Source organism: Thamnophis sirtalis, unplaced genomic scaffold (genome assembly GCF_051295495.1).
Source record: "Thamnophis sirtalis isolate CommonGarterSnake01/CBP01778 unplaced genomic scaffold, rThaSir2_p1.2 scaffold_7, whole genome shotgun sequence".
In the NCBI taxonomy this organism is placed as follows: domain Eukaryota; kingdom Metazoa; phylum Chordata; class Lepidosauria; order Squamata; family Natricidae; genus Thamnophis; species Thamnophis sirtalis.
In genome coordinates, this window is record NW_028261387.1 from 33688231 (window position 1) to 33702431 (window position 14201).

Sequence of the window (14201 nt, forward strand, 5' to 3'; positions counted from 1 at the left end):
CTGTTATGTCATCAGGTATCCCCCCTTTTACCCTATCCCTAACAGAAGACTGCTTAGTTCACATGATACAAAAGAAAAAAGGAAAAATAAAAAGAGTTGCAAAATTATACTTCGTTTTGCAATTTTTATTATTCCTCTTTAATTTATGCTGGGGGTTTACCAATCTGATTGAATCAAACATTTTGGAAAAAAGAGCAAAATTTGCTAATTCCAGTGGTTTGTAAAAATGATTTTAGGTTTTTCATTTATTTTCAAATGAGTGAATGGTCATCTTAAAAAGATCCACCTTCAAGGAAGGTAGTAAAACTAGCTGGCCAGGTAAAAATCCCTGCACTTTTGTTATTTATGTATATTATATTCAACAACAACAGCTATGAAAGAACATTCAATGCATCAAAGATTTTTGTTTTTTTTTCTAAGCATTATAAAATCCTTTTCCTGTTCACAAGATATCCAATGTTTAATACTTAGGCAACACTGGCTTATAAAAGTCCATGGTTGAGTATAAGCCTTGAAGAGTTTTTTGTTTGTTTGTATATATATTTATATATTTATATATATTTATAATTATTATTATTAAGGATATGAAATTCAGGATTTATGGGTTTTGTTGGTTTTAAAGGAAACTTGCAATACTCGGTCTCCTAAGCGGTATCCATTAAGGCTGGCAATGGCCATAGCAGCTTCATCGTAGTTGGTCATGGTAACAAAACCAAACCCTTTGCATTTGTTGGTATTGAAGTCGCGGATCACTTTGACGTTATTGACTGCTCCAAAAGGGCCAAACAGCTGCCACAGCACACTTTCATCTGAGTCGGGTGATAAATTGTAGACAAAAATACACCATCCAGTCCCAGTATGGCCAGGAATATTCATCCCCACAAGGCTTGTCATCCCATCAATTGTGATTGGAGAAAACCTACCAGATTAACATTGAAGAAAAGAAAAAAAAGAAAAAAGACAGAAAGAAAAACCAACCTAAAGATCAATTTTCAAACATGACATTTTTTGATAAAAATCAATTCCAGAACTTTCCCAAAAACCTGTGAATAATGCATATCATGATATTGTATATTGTATAAATACACCCCATGGAGAAAACGGTGAAACTAACAATCTCTACTGAAAAGAATGCAGTTAGTTAGCAATTAAAACCTCCCACAATTTATCACGTTTTTCTAGTTGTGAAAATGGCACAATGAAAATGTATATGCATATGGGGGTGCACATAAATTTACCCAATAAATCTACGGGAAACAATGAAGATCCTAGAAAAACTATAGCATTTTTCACTTGGTCTCCCACCAAATCTGCCACAAATTATGGTATATAACAGAGAAATTCTCTCAGTTAGAATGATGCATGTGTGCGCTCATACGCTAAAACTGATAACTTGTTTGTTTTCTATCAGATTTATTACAGGTAGTCCTTGACTTATAACACTTCATTTAGTAACCTTTCAAATTACAATGGTACTGAAAAAAGCTACTTATGACCATTTTTCACACTTATGACTGTTGTAACATTCCCATAGTCATATAATCAAAATTTAGACATTGACAACTGACTCATATTTGAAGGTTGCAACCTTCTGACAAGCAAAGTCAAAGGGGAAGCCAGATTCACTTAAAAACTGCAGTGATTCACTTAATAACTGTGGCAAGAAAGGTTGTAAATTGGGGTAAAACTCACTTAACTGTTTCACTTAGCAACATAAATTTTGGCTGAATTGTAGTCATAAGTCAAGGACTACATGGCTTTACCATACGATCAATATAATAAAATTTAGCATTTCAAGTAACTAGAACAGTTCTTAGATTGAGATGATGAAGAGCCTTTCATGTTTATCTGTATCATATATAATTTGTAAACTTTGTTTTCTGTCTAGGAGCTCTGTTGTCTCCTTTAAAACATCACATAAGAATAAGCCCTAACTAATCGTGCAATAAAGTATATTCACAAAAATCAAGGGAGCGAAAAGTGGCAATTATAAAGCTTATCAGTATGTTCAGTATGTTTAAAAAGCATTGTTATAACATAAATTCAAGCACCATGTGTTAAGTTTGGAATTGGTCATCACCTAGTTTAATCTAGTTTAATCATCATTTAGCTTTAAACATATACTGACAATTTACAGAGTTATCTGTGGGAAATTTGCTCATAATAACGGTATACTTTTTCTTCAAAATATTCCCACTGTATTCAGAATCAGTGTTTATTTTGTGTATTTATATCTTTCCTCCAGGAGCTCACATTTCTCAATTTAAAACCAGAACTACTGGCAGGCTAAAAGACAATTAGCAATTGTCTGAAGACACTATCTTCAAAGCTAGATGGAATTTATATGTAGATTTCCTGAGGACTAGAACAGCATTTGATCCATATCTCATTTGGTCTTATGTAGTATATAGATCACTATAAGAGGAAAAGTTATTAATAGTAACTACTGTATTGCACAATAAACTGGCAATAACTTCCTTATTTATGACTGAAGAACAATAATTCATAATTCAAATTAAGTATAAATTGTGCTGTATAACCTTTTCATTTCAAATCAATGAGAACAGTTCCTGTGATGCTAAATAGAAAGAATAGAAATCCCATTGCAATTTAAAAAAAAGAAACACTTCAGTAATAGCATGAATAACATTTAAGTAGAAAAATAACTCAATGAATCTTGCCCCCAGAGGATTTCTTTTGATATACATAAGCACTGTGACACAGAACTGAGATTATTTATCCAAAATAGTTTTCCTTTAGTTTACTATTTTAAAACTGGGTAATAAACAGAAACAAAGGTAGGCTAAAATAGCTAAAAACCCACAGTTGGATAGGGCACAGACTACAAGAAATATACAGAAAAATGTGATAAAGGGATAAGGAAAAAATGGTATGGATTTAAGAAAAGGAGCTGTAGATGGCAGCACTATGCCATCCATCCCAAAAAGCAGGATAGGAGCTGGTTAGTACATGGTTAGGAGATCATCAGGAAATACCAGAGATATAGGTTTTACAGAGGAGACAAAATGAAACAGTCAGAAGGAGCAATGGCAAACAATTGTCATCCTATTGCTAAAGGAAAAAAAGAGATGAGCTTGACTCAGGGAATCTTAAACTATCCTATTTTTTTTTAAAAAAAGAATAACATTTTATTTTTGTGAATCGCATATCCTCCACATAGCCTGTCTAACCTAATTATAGTTCTAAAATGAAATTTGGAAGGATGACTATATTCCCTGGTTGCTCCTTCAGTTTTATCCCTATACTGAAGAAAAGTTCCTGCAATATTTGGAGATGTGAGGAAGACTACTGAATCTGAAGTCCTCCAAATCATTTCAAAGTCACTAGAGACAACACATCAAAACTCATTTGAATCAAATCACCTCTCTGAAGGTTAATACAGCCCTATTCTTTAGCCACTGCTATTTCTGTCAAATGCTAAAGACATGTTGCCATTCATTTTTGGCACTTAGGAAACAACTGTTCTTACCAATCCAGCAAACACACAAACACACACACCACTATTTCCTTTTGAGATAAACAACATTGTACAAGGTACAGAACTCAATTCAAACCAGACAGGCTATATATTATACATTTTGAACTATGAAATCTTGTACAATCACCAATGAGAAGGTTATTGCTAATTTTCTGAACCATACAGATTTAGCTGTATTCATCTGTAGGCATACCCTGTTCCCCAAACAACCTGGAATAATCTATGTGTGAGATGTACATACAATGTAAACATGCAAGGAGACATCATACATATTGTTTGTCTGCAATATTACATATTTCTGAAATACTTATTCTTTTTCAAGAGAGACAGAACAAATGAATTGGCATCTGTGCTCATAACTTTTGTACATACACTATCGCACTACAGTAAGGATATAAGGCCCTTTATCCTAGATATGTAGCATTTTTGAACTGTAAGTATGTGAAGTAATCCTTCTGTGATTTGTGATATGTATGTATGTATGTATGTATGTATGTATGTATGTATGTATGTATGTATATATGTGTTTTTTTATTTGTGCTGATATATATATATCACAACCCCTGGTATGCCCCAATTATGGGAAGGAAGCTAACTACTTCCATTCTCTGTCAATCGGCTCGTCACAAGAGTCCATCACGACAGAAACCCAATATTTTTACTGTTGCCTTTGTTATATTTGTGTTTTATTTGTGCTGATAAATAAAGGTTCGAATCCCAGTAAGGGTATGGCTAGCTGATGAGAGCTAAATAGCTTGAAATAGTTCTATACTAGTCTCCCTTTATTTATTTATCAGCACAAATCACACACACACAAACACACATATATATATATTTGGTTGTATTTGTGCTGATAAATAAATAAAGAGAGACTAGTATAGATCTATTTCAAGCTATTTAGCTCTCATCAGCTAGCCATACCCTTACTGGGATTTTCATCTACTAGTAACAAAGAACCATAATAATTACTGGAAACACTGTTCGTTAAACCTGTAACAAAAAAACCTGGATCTGATTAAGGTGCATACAGTTACAGTTTAAAAAAAATAAGAAGAAAAGTTATGGACTCCCTAAAATACTTAGCCAATATTAATTTTAATCATATTTGCAATTATAAATTTATACTAAATGTCTATTAATAAACTCATATTCAATTAAACATGACCCCACCACCAAAATATTAAACAGAATAGTTTTGGAATCAGAATACTTGTATCTGTTGCACCTAAACCATTTCAAAAAACCTGTAACAACAGAAAACATGAAATAAAAGATTTGCACATAACTTTTGTATGTGCTTGTGCACATTGTTAAAGAAAATGAACTGAAGTCCAAATGAAAAGACAGAAAACGTTTGGCATGCTGGTGGAAAAAAAGAAGGAATTAAAAACAAAATAAAGTTAGTGATTAAAAAAAATTATAGCACCAATCTGTGCCAACATGGACATCTGGCAATCTGGAATTCTAATTACCTCTTTACGCCATAGGCCATATTAAGCAAATTGTCCAGCCTGAAAAGAGAAGGAGGGTCCCTGGGTTAATGTCTCACAGATGGCAAGATTGCTCAATGGAACTTTTATTAATAATGCTCCATTTTCAAAGAAGGAATTTCAACATTATCCAGTGGGTCTAATCAATCAGGAGCTATAAACTACAATCAATTAATGCCATTTTTAGATGTTCTAGTAATGAAGAAAAGTAACATTCTACAATCTCTACAATAGATCTTGCACAGAAGAATGTTGTTGTGGTTTTATTTTCATACACTATTAATATGAAATTTAACAACTATCATTTGTTCAACTATTTATGTTATTGCTATTCAACAGCCGAATACAAATATGCCAGAAGAATAAGGAAACATGCTGTCTTTATCTCTTTTTAAGATTCCAGGTTCTTCCTGCACACTATGTAAATATACATGCAGACCACCAGTTACAACCATTTGTTTAATGACTGTTCAAAATTACAATGACCTTGGAAAAAGTGACTGATGACCTGTTTTCAAAGTTACTACTCTTGCATCATATCTTGTGGTCACGCGATTCAACCAAGGTAAAATGGTTGTAAAATTAAGTTCGGTCATGTGAATACTTGTTTAATGACTGCATATCTTAACAACAAGCTATAGTTGGTTGGGGGGGGGTTGGTTGCTTGGTAACAAGCTTCTTTTAAGTATCTGTCAGAGCCGCTCAATGTTAAAGAAAAATGAAAATGTTTATCGTGATCAATAAATAACACTAATGAAGATTTTCCCTATTTATATATTAATTAGGTCACATTTATTTATTTATTTATATATCAAATTTGTACAGTCACTATCTCACAAGAAACAACTCTGGAACAACAAAACATGTCAAAAACCCCACCCATAACATTTTCTAAACAGTCCTAAAATGTTTACTAAAACATTAAAAAAGCAAGAAAAAAACAAGAAAGTAAATTAACAAAGGAGCTATCTGAAGATCTCACCAGTTCACTGAGACTACAAGGCCTGATGACAAAGATAGCTCTTGAGAGACTTCTGTAAATAAATAGGGATGGAGTTCACATCAGTTTGGAGGGGAGTCACATGTCCTCGGCAGAGAAGTTATGCTTCTTCAAGCCAATCAAGTGTAATTCCCTAAAAGTTGGGATCTGCAACGTCCTTCTTTTGCCAGATATGATTAGATAAGCAATTGTAATTGGGAAGAGGTGGTCCTCCAGATAAACTGGTCCCATGCTATGAAAGGCTTTAAAGTTAAAACTGAACTTTGAACCTGGAAGCAGACTGGCAACCAATATACATGGAACCCTTAATCCCAGGATCTGTCCTCAGATTAGCAGTATAATTAAGATAGAAGTATCATAATCAATTATAGCTCACTTAAACTGTATTCAACTGGTCTTCATACCAGTGGAATCTATACTGATGCTTATTGTTACAGTTGTCTGAAAAAGCAAGTCCAATTGTTGAAAAGGCTGCCAAGGAATAAATAATATTTAGCAACTGACTGTTTCTATCCAACTTTACTAACACTAATAAAGATTTTCCTGTTTCTTTTTAAGACAAAGCTATTTACTTATTAATTAGTAAAGTGTGTGTGTGTATATATATATACATACATACATACATACATACATACACATATACACATATCCACATATCCACATATACACATATATATACATATATATACATATATATACATATATATACACATATATACACATATATACACATATATACACATATATATATACATATATATACATATATATACATATATATACATATATATATATATATATATACACACACACATACACACACTAACATCTGTTTAAGGGGAAAAATTTAGTGCTTGCTCCTGAGCCTCTGATAATCGCATCCTTGTGGAAAGGGATTTTTTTTTTTCTGTAAAGGATCTTATAATTGCTTTGCAACTTGGCTGAATGTTACACTCTGGCTACAGTTGAAAAACCATCAATTTCCATAGGACTCTTTTTTATCAAATAAATTGTTCAGCTTTAACAATAATAAATCAAATAGGAGAGCAATGCAAAGAGAAAATTACCTGAATCTCTGAGCCTGATGGTGGAGAGGTCCAGGGTAGCGTCTGTTGGGGGACTGGTACAGCTGGGAAAGGAGGGCTTGGCTTGTTTTTTGACTAGGGTTATTAGCAAACTTCACAGTAATTGGTTCTGTAGCACCACTTGGCTTTTGGCCATTAAGTCCCTTTATGGCTTCTTCTGCCTCTATTCTCTTATCAAAACGGATAAATCCCACACCACGAGAAACACCTGGAATAGAAAAAGAAGATTTAAATAAATGAAGGAAAAGAAAACTAGAAGACCTACAAGGTCCCTCCAACTCTGTTATTCTGTTAAAAGTTTCAAGTGCTGACCTAGTAGAAATAATACGACTGACTAGGTAAGTTGATTTTCAAAGATATACAGTATAGCATTTATGCATACTGTAATATATGCAAAGTTTAAAAAAGAGGTGTCTGATTTCATTATATAAAGATAGAATATTAGACATTGCCATATATTTTTAAAGTGTAATTTCTTTATTCATTTCAGCCTTTCCGTGGGGGGCAAATTTTACTCCAGTGGTTGACCCAAATTTGATGATACATTTGTAATATCGTTCAGACCACAGATTAAATTCCAATTGGTATACTGGGACTAAAGTGGACACATGGCCTCCTTTTATCAATCAAATGGAAATATATGCAACTTTTATATAGTTTGAGAAATGGAACATAGAACAAAATTAAATTATACACTTGATTGTTTACTTCAGTATAAATAATCTCTTCCAGAAGTTAAATAAAAATATGAAAGGAGCAAATTGAAATTTAGACATTTTTAAACAAAAATCTTTTTCAACCTGTTACTTGATCAACCAGAATTCGTGAGGTGATGATGCGCCCATATTGTGAGAAAAGCTGCTCTAGCTCTTTCTGGGTCATCGTTTTTGGAAGGCCGCTGACATACAAATTTGCATCTCTGATTGATGCTGAACTTGGACGGGCATAGGAAACCTAGAAGTTAAACAATATTCAGTTAAACGAAATATTATATTTTTGGAGAAAAGCTTTAAATGAGAAATAGTTGAAGTCTATTTTCAAAGTGTATTTTTACTATTTCTTTAAATTAACTTCACATTGTTCTATAGGATTTTCTACAATAAGTTGAGAAGCAAAAAATTCTAAGGACAAAAAAAGTGGAAATAATTCAGATGCCTACACAAAGGCCTCTAAGGGCCAAAATAAAGCAACTGAAGCTGAGTAGATTTACTTTTCTATATCGATGGAAATGTATAGCTTTGTAATTTACTTCTGTGTACTTGGGATACTTAAAAGATTTACCGTATTCAGCATAATCTGTACCGTACAAGTATATACCTAATTCAGAATTAGTGCTTTTCAGAGTTGATTTTTTGTAGATAAATGTTTTCCCATATATATTTGTATTAAAATGGGATGCTCTGGCAACTTTATATACAGTAATAACAGCAAAATTGAATTTGGGTCGGTCTCTGGGACCAGAGATTTACTCTTCTGAGCTTTTGACACATGCTAGAGCCCATCTTCAAGAAATTTCTCTACTGGAATCCGTGATTTGGGCTATTCTGCGAGTTGTGTTTATGTGACGCCTTCCTATTGGCTGATTGGTGTGTTGATGGCTGGTGACTGGCTGTTGTTTCCTTGTGGGGGGAAAAAAAACCCAGGCAATTGCCAGCCATCAACACACCTGTCAGCCAATAGAAAGGCACCACATAAACACGACTCACAGAACAGCCCAAACCATATATTCCAGTAGAGAAATTCCCTCCAGCATGAGTGCAAAAGCTCAGAAGAGTAAATCTCTGGTCCCAGTGACTGATCCAAATTCGATTTTGCATCATTATCCTGGATAATGTATATTTGCCTTCATAGTAATAACCAATAAAACAATACACAAAAGAAACTATATCTTTCTCCTGCACCATTTATAATTATGTTTAATCAGTCTCTTACACAAAACAGAAATGTTTAAAATCTATCCTTATGTAAGTATAAGTGAATATGTCTGCCTATCGACTGTGCAAATCATTCAAATAGGTTGTTCAAAGAGTGAAGTACTATTTGGAACCTATTACTCAGAACACTGAGGTATTAAGGCTCTTTTTGATGTTCTGAGCATACAGGTGGTCTCTGCTTAACGACCACTCATTCAGCGACCATTCAAACTTGTGATGGTGTTGAACAAGTGATACCAATGACAGGTCTTTGGAGTTCACAGTATCCTTGTGGTCATGTAATTGCAATCTAGGCACTAAACACCCAATCTGTGATTATGGCATCATAGTGTCTCATCATGGTCCCCATCTACAACATCTTTGCTGGTATCTAAAAAGCAAACTCAAATGAAGAAGCTGCCAAGAAAATGCAAATGGTGACCACGAGACATTCTTGCTTAATGACAGAAACTGGGAATGCCAGAATTGCTGTTGCTAAGTGACATGGTCATGTATTTTCATGCTTTATCTCATCACTTAGAGATAGCAATTCCAGTCCAAATTGCTATTATTAACCCTAACCTGCACCTGTAAAAAACTTTTAACTGGAACTGCAACTGAAGGTAAATTCCTGTGTCTCTGAATAGCCTGTACAATCCTAACTTATCTATGCTTATGTATGCATTTGTCCATATATTTTTTATTGAGATACAGAAAGGGAAATACATTTTATTTTCATAATTGAAAATGTTAAAATATATGATTTTGTATAATGGAGAAGGCCTAGTATGCAATTTCTGAATATTATATTTGTATTTAATTTTAACCAATTTAAAAAAGATTTATTCTAAAACACTACACCCTATACTTCTAGCAATCATTAGACATACTATAAAATACTACATATTACTAGTAATATTAGGCATACTATAATTTTGAAATACAAACCCCAAATCGCTTTCTATTCATCTAATAAGAAACATCTCAATACATGTGTGTGTGTTAGTTTATATATATATATATATATATATATATATATATATATATATATATATATATATATATATATATATATATATATATATATATATATATCACAAATATAACAAGCAACATCCTTCTCTCCAAAACAGAATTGTTAGATTGATATATTTTCTTCACTTCTAAAAATAGATACTGAGTCAACCCAGAAAATGATAGAAAATGACTCATTTACCCCCACAATTTATTAAAAAGATAAGCAATTTTTGGATTTACATTGCAAATAGTTTGATGTCATGTTTTCATATCTTTGAAACAGGTAACGTTTAAAAAAAATAAAATTCCAATCTGCATTATGAACAATGAGAACATGTTACAATAGCGAGGCTTTATTAAAGTCTATGACAAGTGATTTTCACTTTCGAAATTGTTCACACTCAAATTACCCTGGAGCACATGGAGTAAAGATAGAAACTATTCAGAAGCATAGACCAGTAAAGCTCATGATACCATCATTTCAACTCTGACCCAGATACACAAGAATATTCTTACTTGTTGATCTACAATGTTGATCCACATTGATCCAAACCTTATTAATGCGGATTACCATACATTTACAATTTACTTATCCCAACACGATTTGAAAAGAAAGGATTTCAGTCAGACCTGTTTCTATGTTTCTCTGCAAATGACTTTATGTTATAAAATGCTTAACAGACCTTGGGAATACAGGTAGCAAGGCAATTAAATGATGCTGGGGGGGGGAGAGTGTGAGATGAGGAATTCTACATTAATTGCACTGAATATAAGTTATGCAGGACAATAATTTTGGTAGGTTTTCAAGGTCTTCCAGCAATAAAGATTGTTCCAAAAATCTAAAGTTTTTTGTTTCCTTATGTTGCCTGTGTTGCAAGACTTGATACTTTTAGACAAAAATAAGCAACCCGATTTGTAGTCTAATTAATCTAAGGGGTCAAAAGGAAACACACTTAAGTACTGTACCTTAAGTGAATTCAGCCCTTCTGGAATGACCTCAAATATCATCTGAATTAATTGGTAGCACAATTAGTTAGGTTTTAGTGTAACATAGTATTATCACTCTATTTAGACTTCTGCTGTGAAGAAACTGACAGCCTTTTTTACAGCAAATGAAGAGATCATTAAGAATAAAAGGCTAGCATTCCACCCATGCCCAGAGAGCCTGTTCCAAGGCATAGAAGTTTAAAAAAGTGCAAAGATTATATGATATAATAATATATATTTATTATTTAATATTTATTATAATGATTATAATCTAATTATAAAACTAATTGGTAAAGTTGAAAACTATTTTTAGGAGAAAGAGAACAAAGCAAAGTATAGGTGAAGTTTATGGATGACCTATGGTTATGAAGTGAGCAAAATTTAAGTTAAATATAAAATGGTCCAAGTTTATTATAAAATACTATTTATACAGTATTATTCAATAATATTATTCCAATTTACATACAAATTTATCTTAAGAACATACTTGGAACAGAACTCATTAATAAACTGGGGAGGACCCTTATAATTTTTTTTACATGGGTATATATGAGATTCTGTTTACCTATCTAGTTTTGATTTAGTGTGCATGTCTTTTCTAGTTTTAGTTAGTTGTTTTAAAAAGATGATCCCTGATGGGATTGGATTTTTAAATACATATTAATAGTAATGTTTTGAAAACTTCATAAAATTATATGAACAATAAAATTGGTCAGTACACAAATAAGACAGATTGCCAATGATTCAAAGGGTTTTTTGACACGTACGAAGAATATCCTGCAGAGAATATCCGAGTGATACTGAAAGAAGCAGCATCAAGTACCAAAAATGTAACAAGTATGGAACAATCTTTTAATTAAATGCTTAACTGCAGAATAAGAAAATATTGAAGAACTTTGCACTAGTGCATGGAGGGCTAATAAAGCTGCCGATATCCAACACTGTCCTTAAAGGAAATGAGGAAAGTGAACAATTGATATTTACTTCAGAAGATATAAATTTCAAAAGTCTCTTAATGTGCCATAGAAAAAACTTCAGTAGTGTACAAATGATATCCTTTGCCACTGGATTTATGATAATAAGTGTCAAAAAGTTAGGTTGTAAAAACTGGGAAGTAACAGTACCACCAAATATTGGTGATATTGGTAAAATAAGATGACAAACCTCGTTGATGAAAGTCACATGATATTAACTAAACTGATGGTTCCTTCTCTAATAATCTTCACTACAACCTGAAGCAGTATTCGTATCAGGCAAAAAAGGAGAATAGTATGATCTGCCAAATACAATGGTTGCTTTAAGGAAGGTTTTTTTTTGCAATAACCTCTCCTACTCAAGTAGTGGTGATTGGACTCAAATGAAAGCAGGCATTCTATAGATCCTATTTATTTATTTGTTTAAACCATTATATGCCCACACTTTCACATCAAGGTGACATTGGGTGGCGTATAAGAAAAAAAAACACAAGAATTTAACAAACAAATCATGAGGCCACAATCAACAATCCCAACTCATAAAGAGGCTCCAACAATATTTAAAGCAGTATGAGTATCAGACAAAAGAAGGGACCTGGCTAGATCTGTAAGGGAGAGTAAGTGACATGAAAAAGAATGGTTTGTTAGCTTGGCTCTGTGCCATGCAGGGATTTATATAGGAGGCACTGATCACCTTAATTTGCACCTGGAGAACATACACAATCCAGTTGGGTGGTGACTAAGGCATTGTGAGCAAGTAGGCAAAACAAAGGGCTATCTTTTTTTTTCTAAATAATGTTAATATTTAATAAAGTATTCATAGTTATTTGTTGTGGCCTGGCAGGAGCCGTTGGCCATCAGGTGGCGGCAGAGCATTGGATCAGAGGGAGTGTTCAGGGAAACACTTGGGAGTTGTTGCAGGATGCACCCCATCAAAGGGTTACTCGACGGAAGGAACAACTGTGGCTTGCAGTGTTTTGTGAGTTATAGGACTTTTGCCAGAGCTATTATCTTTGTTTATTTGGGCTTGCAGCCAACAAGAGCTTGGACTGATTAAAAGAAACCTTTTGAGTTATGTGGCTTTTGGCTTTCATTCCTGGATGGAGAAGGGGGGTCAGAACAGATTGACTTCTGCCCTGACAAAACTCCATTCTGTTTACAATGGAGCAGCTCCGTGCTGAGAATGCCCAGCTGATTCAGCAGATTGCAGTATTGGCTGGTCAAGTTTTTCAGCTGCAGAGACCTGTAAACACCGCCCCCCCCCCCAGCCACGGAGGAAGTGCCCAGTGGCTATGCCAGATAAATTTGATGGAAATCAAGCCATGTTTGCAGCATTTCTGGGACAATGCCAGTTGTTCCTGAGTTTGAGAGTGGAGGACTTTCCCACTGACCGGACGAAGGTGGGATTTATTATTAGTTTGCTCTCAGGCACAGCTGCCCATTGGGCTACACCCTTGTTAACTCAGCCTAGCCCTTTGCTGGATGACTTCCAGGCTTTTGTCAGCATTTCATGCTGATATTTGAGGAACCCATTAAGGGGGAAACAGCAAACAGACGTCTTAAGTCACTGCAGCAGGGGAGTGGTTCATTACAAGATTATGTGAGTGAATTCCGGCTGCGTAGCCAGGATTCAGCATGGAATGAACCAGCTCTCATGGACACTTTTCAAGACGGCCTGTCTGATGACTTACAGGATGAACTGGCGAGGGTGGACAGGCCACCGACGTTTGATGCCTTGGTTCACTTGTGCCTTCGGATAGACGCCCGGCTGCAGAGGTGGAGGCCTCACTGTGCATCTCAGGAGATCACTAGCGTGCCAGTTCATCAAGAGACTGCAGTTGAATGGGAGGAGCCCATGGAGTTGGGAGCTGCCAGACCCCGAGTGTCAAGCACGGAGATGGACAGACGACGTGCTGAGGGGTTGTGTTTTTACTGTGGGGATCTTGGACACCTGGCGGGGAGTTGTCCCAAGAGTAGTAGGAGGGTTGCGCTGCCTGTGGCTTTCCCTCAGCAACAAAGCATCGTGTCGGGAAACTGGCACGTCTGTGCAGCCCTGGTACCCCCTTTGCCCAAGGTAACGTGCATCCATGGAGTGTGGAATCCCAGGGCGGATGCCCTGTCTAGGAAACCGGAGAACTGTGCCCCTGCGGACTCGCTTCTACCCCAGACTGTTCTACCCGTCGCATCCTGCGCTGCAGTTCATCATCCCATGAGCATACGGTCTCTGATACGGGAT

At 34.8% G+C, this 14201-nt stretch overlaps 1 protein-coding gene across 4 annotated transcripts in view; it reads right to left on the reverse strand.

The window, feature by feature from the left end:
• The window catches only part of ELAVL4 (ELAV like RNA binding protein 4), a 125873-nt gene that overhangs the window by 1406 nt on the left and 110266 nt on the right, over window positions 1–14201 (reverse strand). For 3 of the 4 annotated variants that reach the window (XM_014066648.2, XM_087719694.1, XM_014066647.2), the window contains 4 exons: window positions 7875–8028; window positions 7057–7282; window positions 4972–5010; window positions 1–919 (listed from right to left, as the gene is read on the reverse strand). The exon at window positions 1–919 is cut by the window's left edge and continues 1406 nt beyond it. In XM_014066648.2, the coding sequence (XP_013922123.1) occupies window positions 592–919; window positions 4972–5010; window positions 7057–7282; window positions 7875–8028 (747 nt within the window). In that variant the 3' untranslated portion in view covers window positions 1–591. The remainder of the gene's footprint in view (window positions 920–4971; window positions 5011–7056; window positions 7283–7874; window positions 8029–14201) is intronic. The other variant, XM_087719695.1, reaches the window with a different exon arrangement.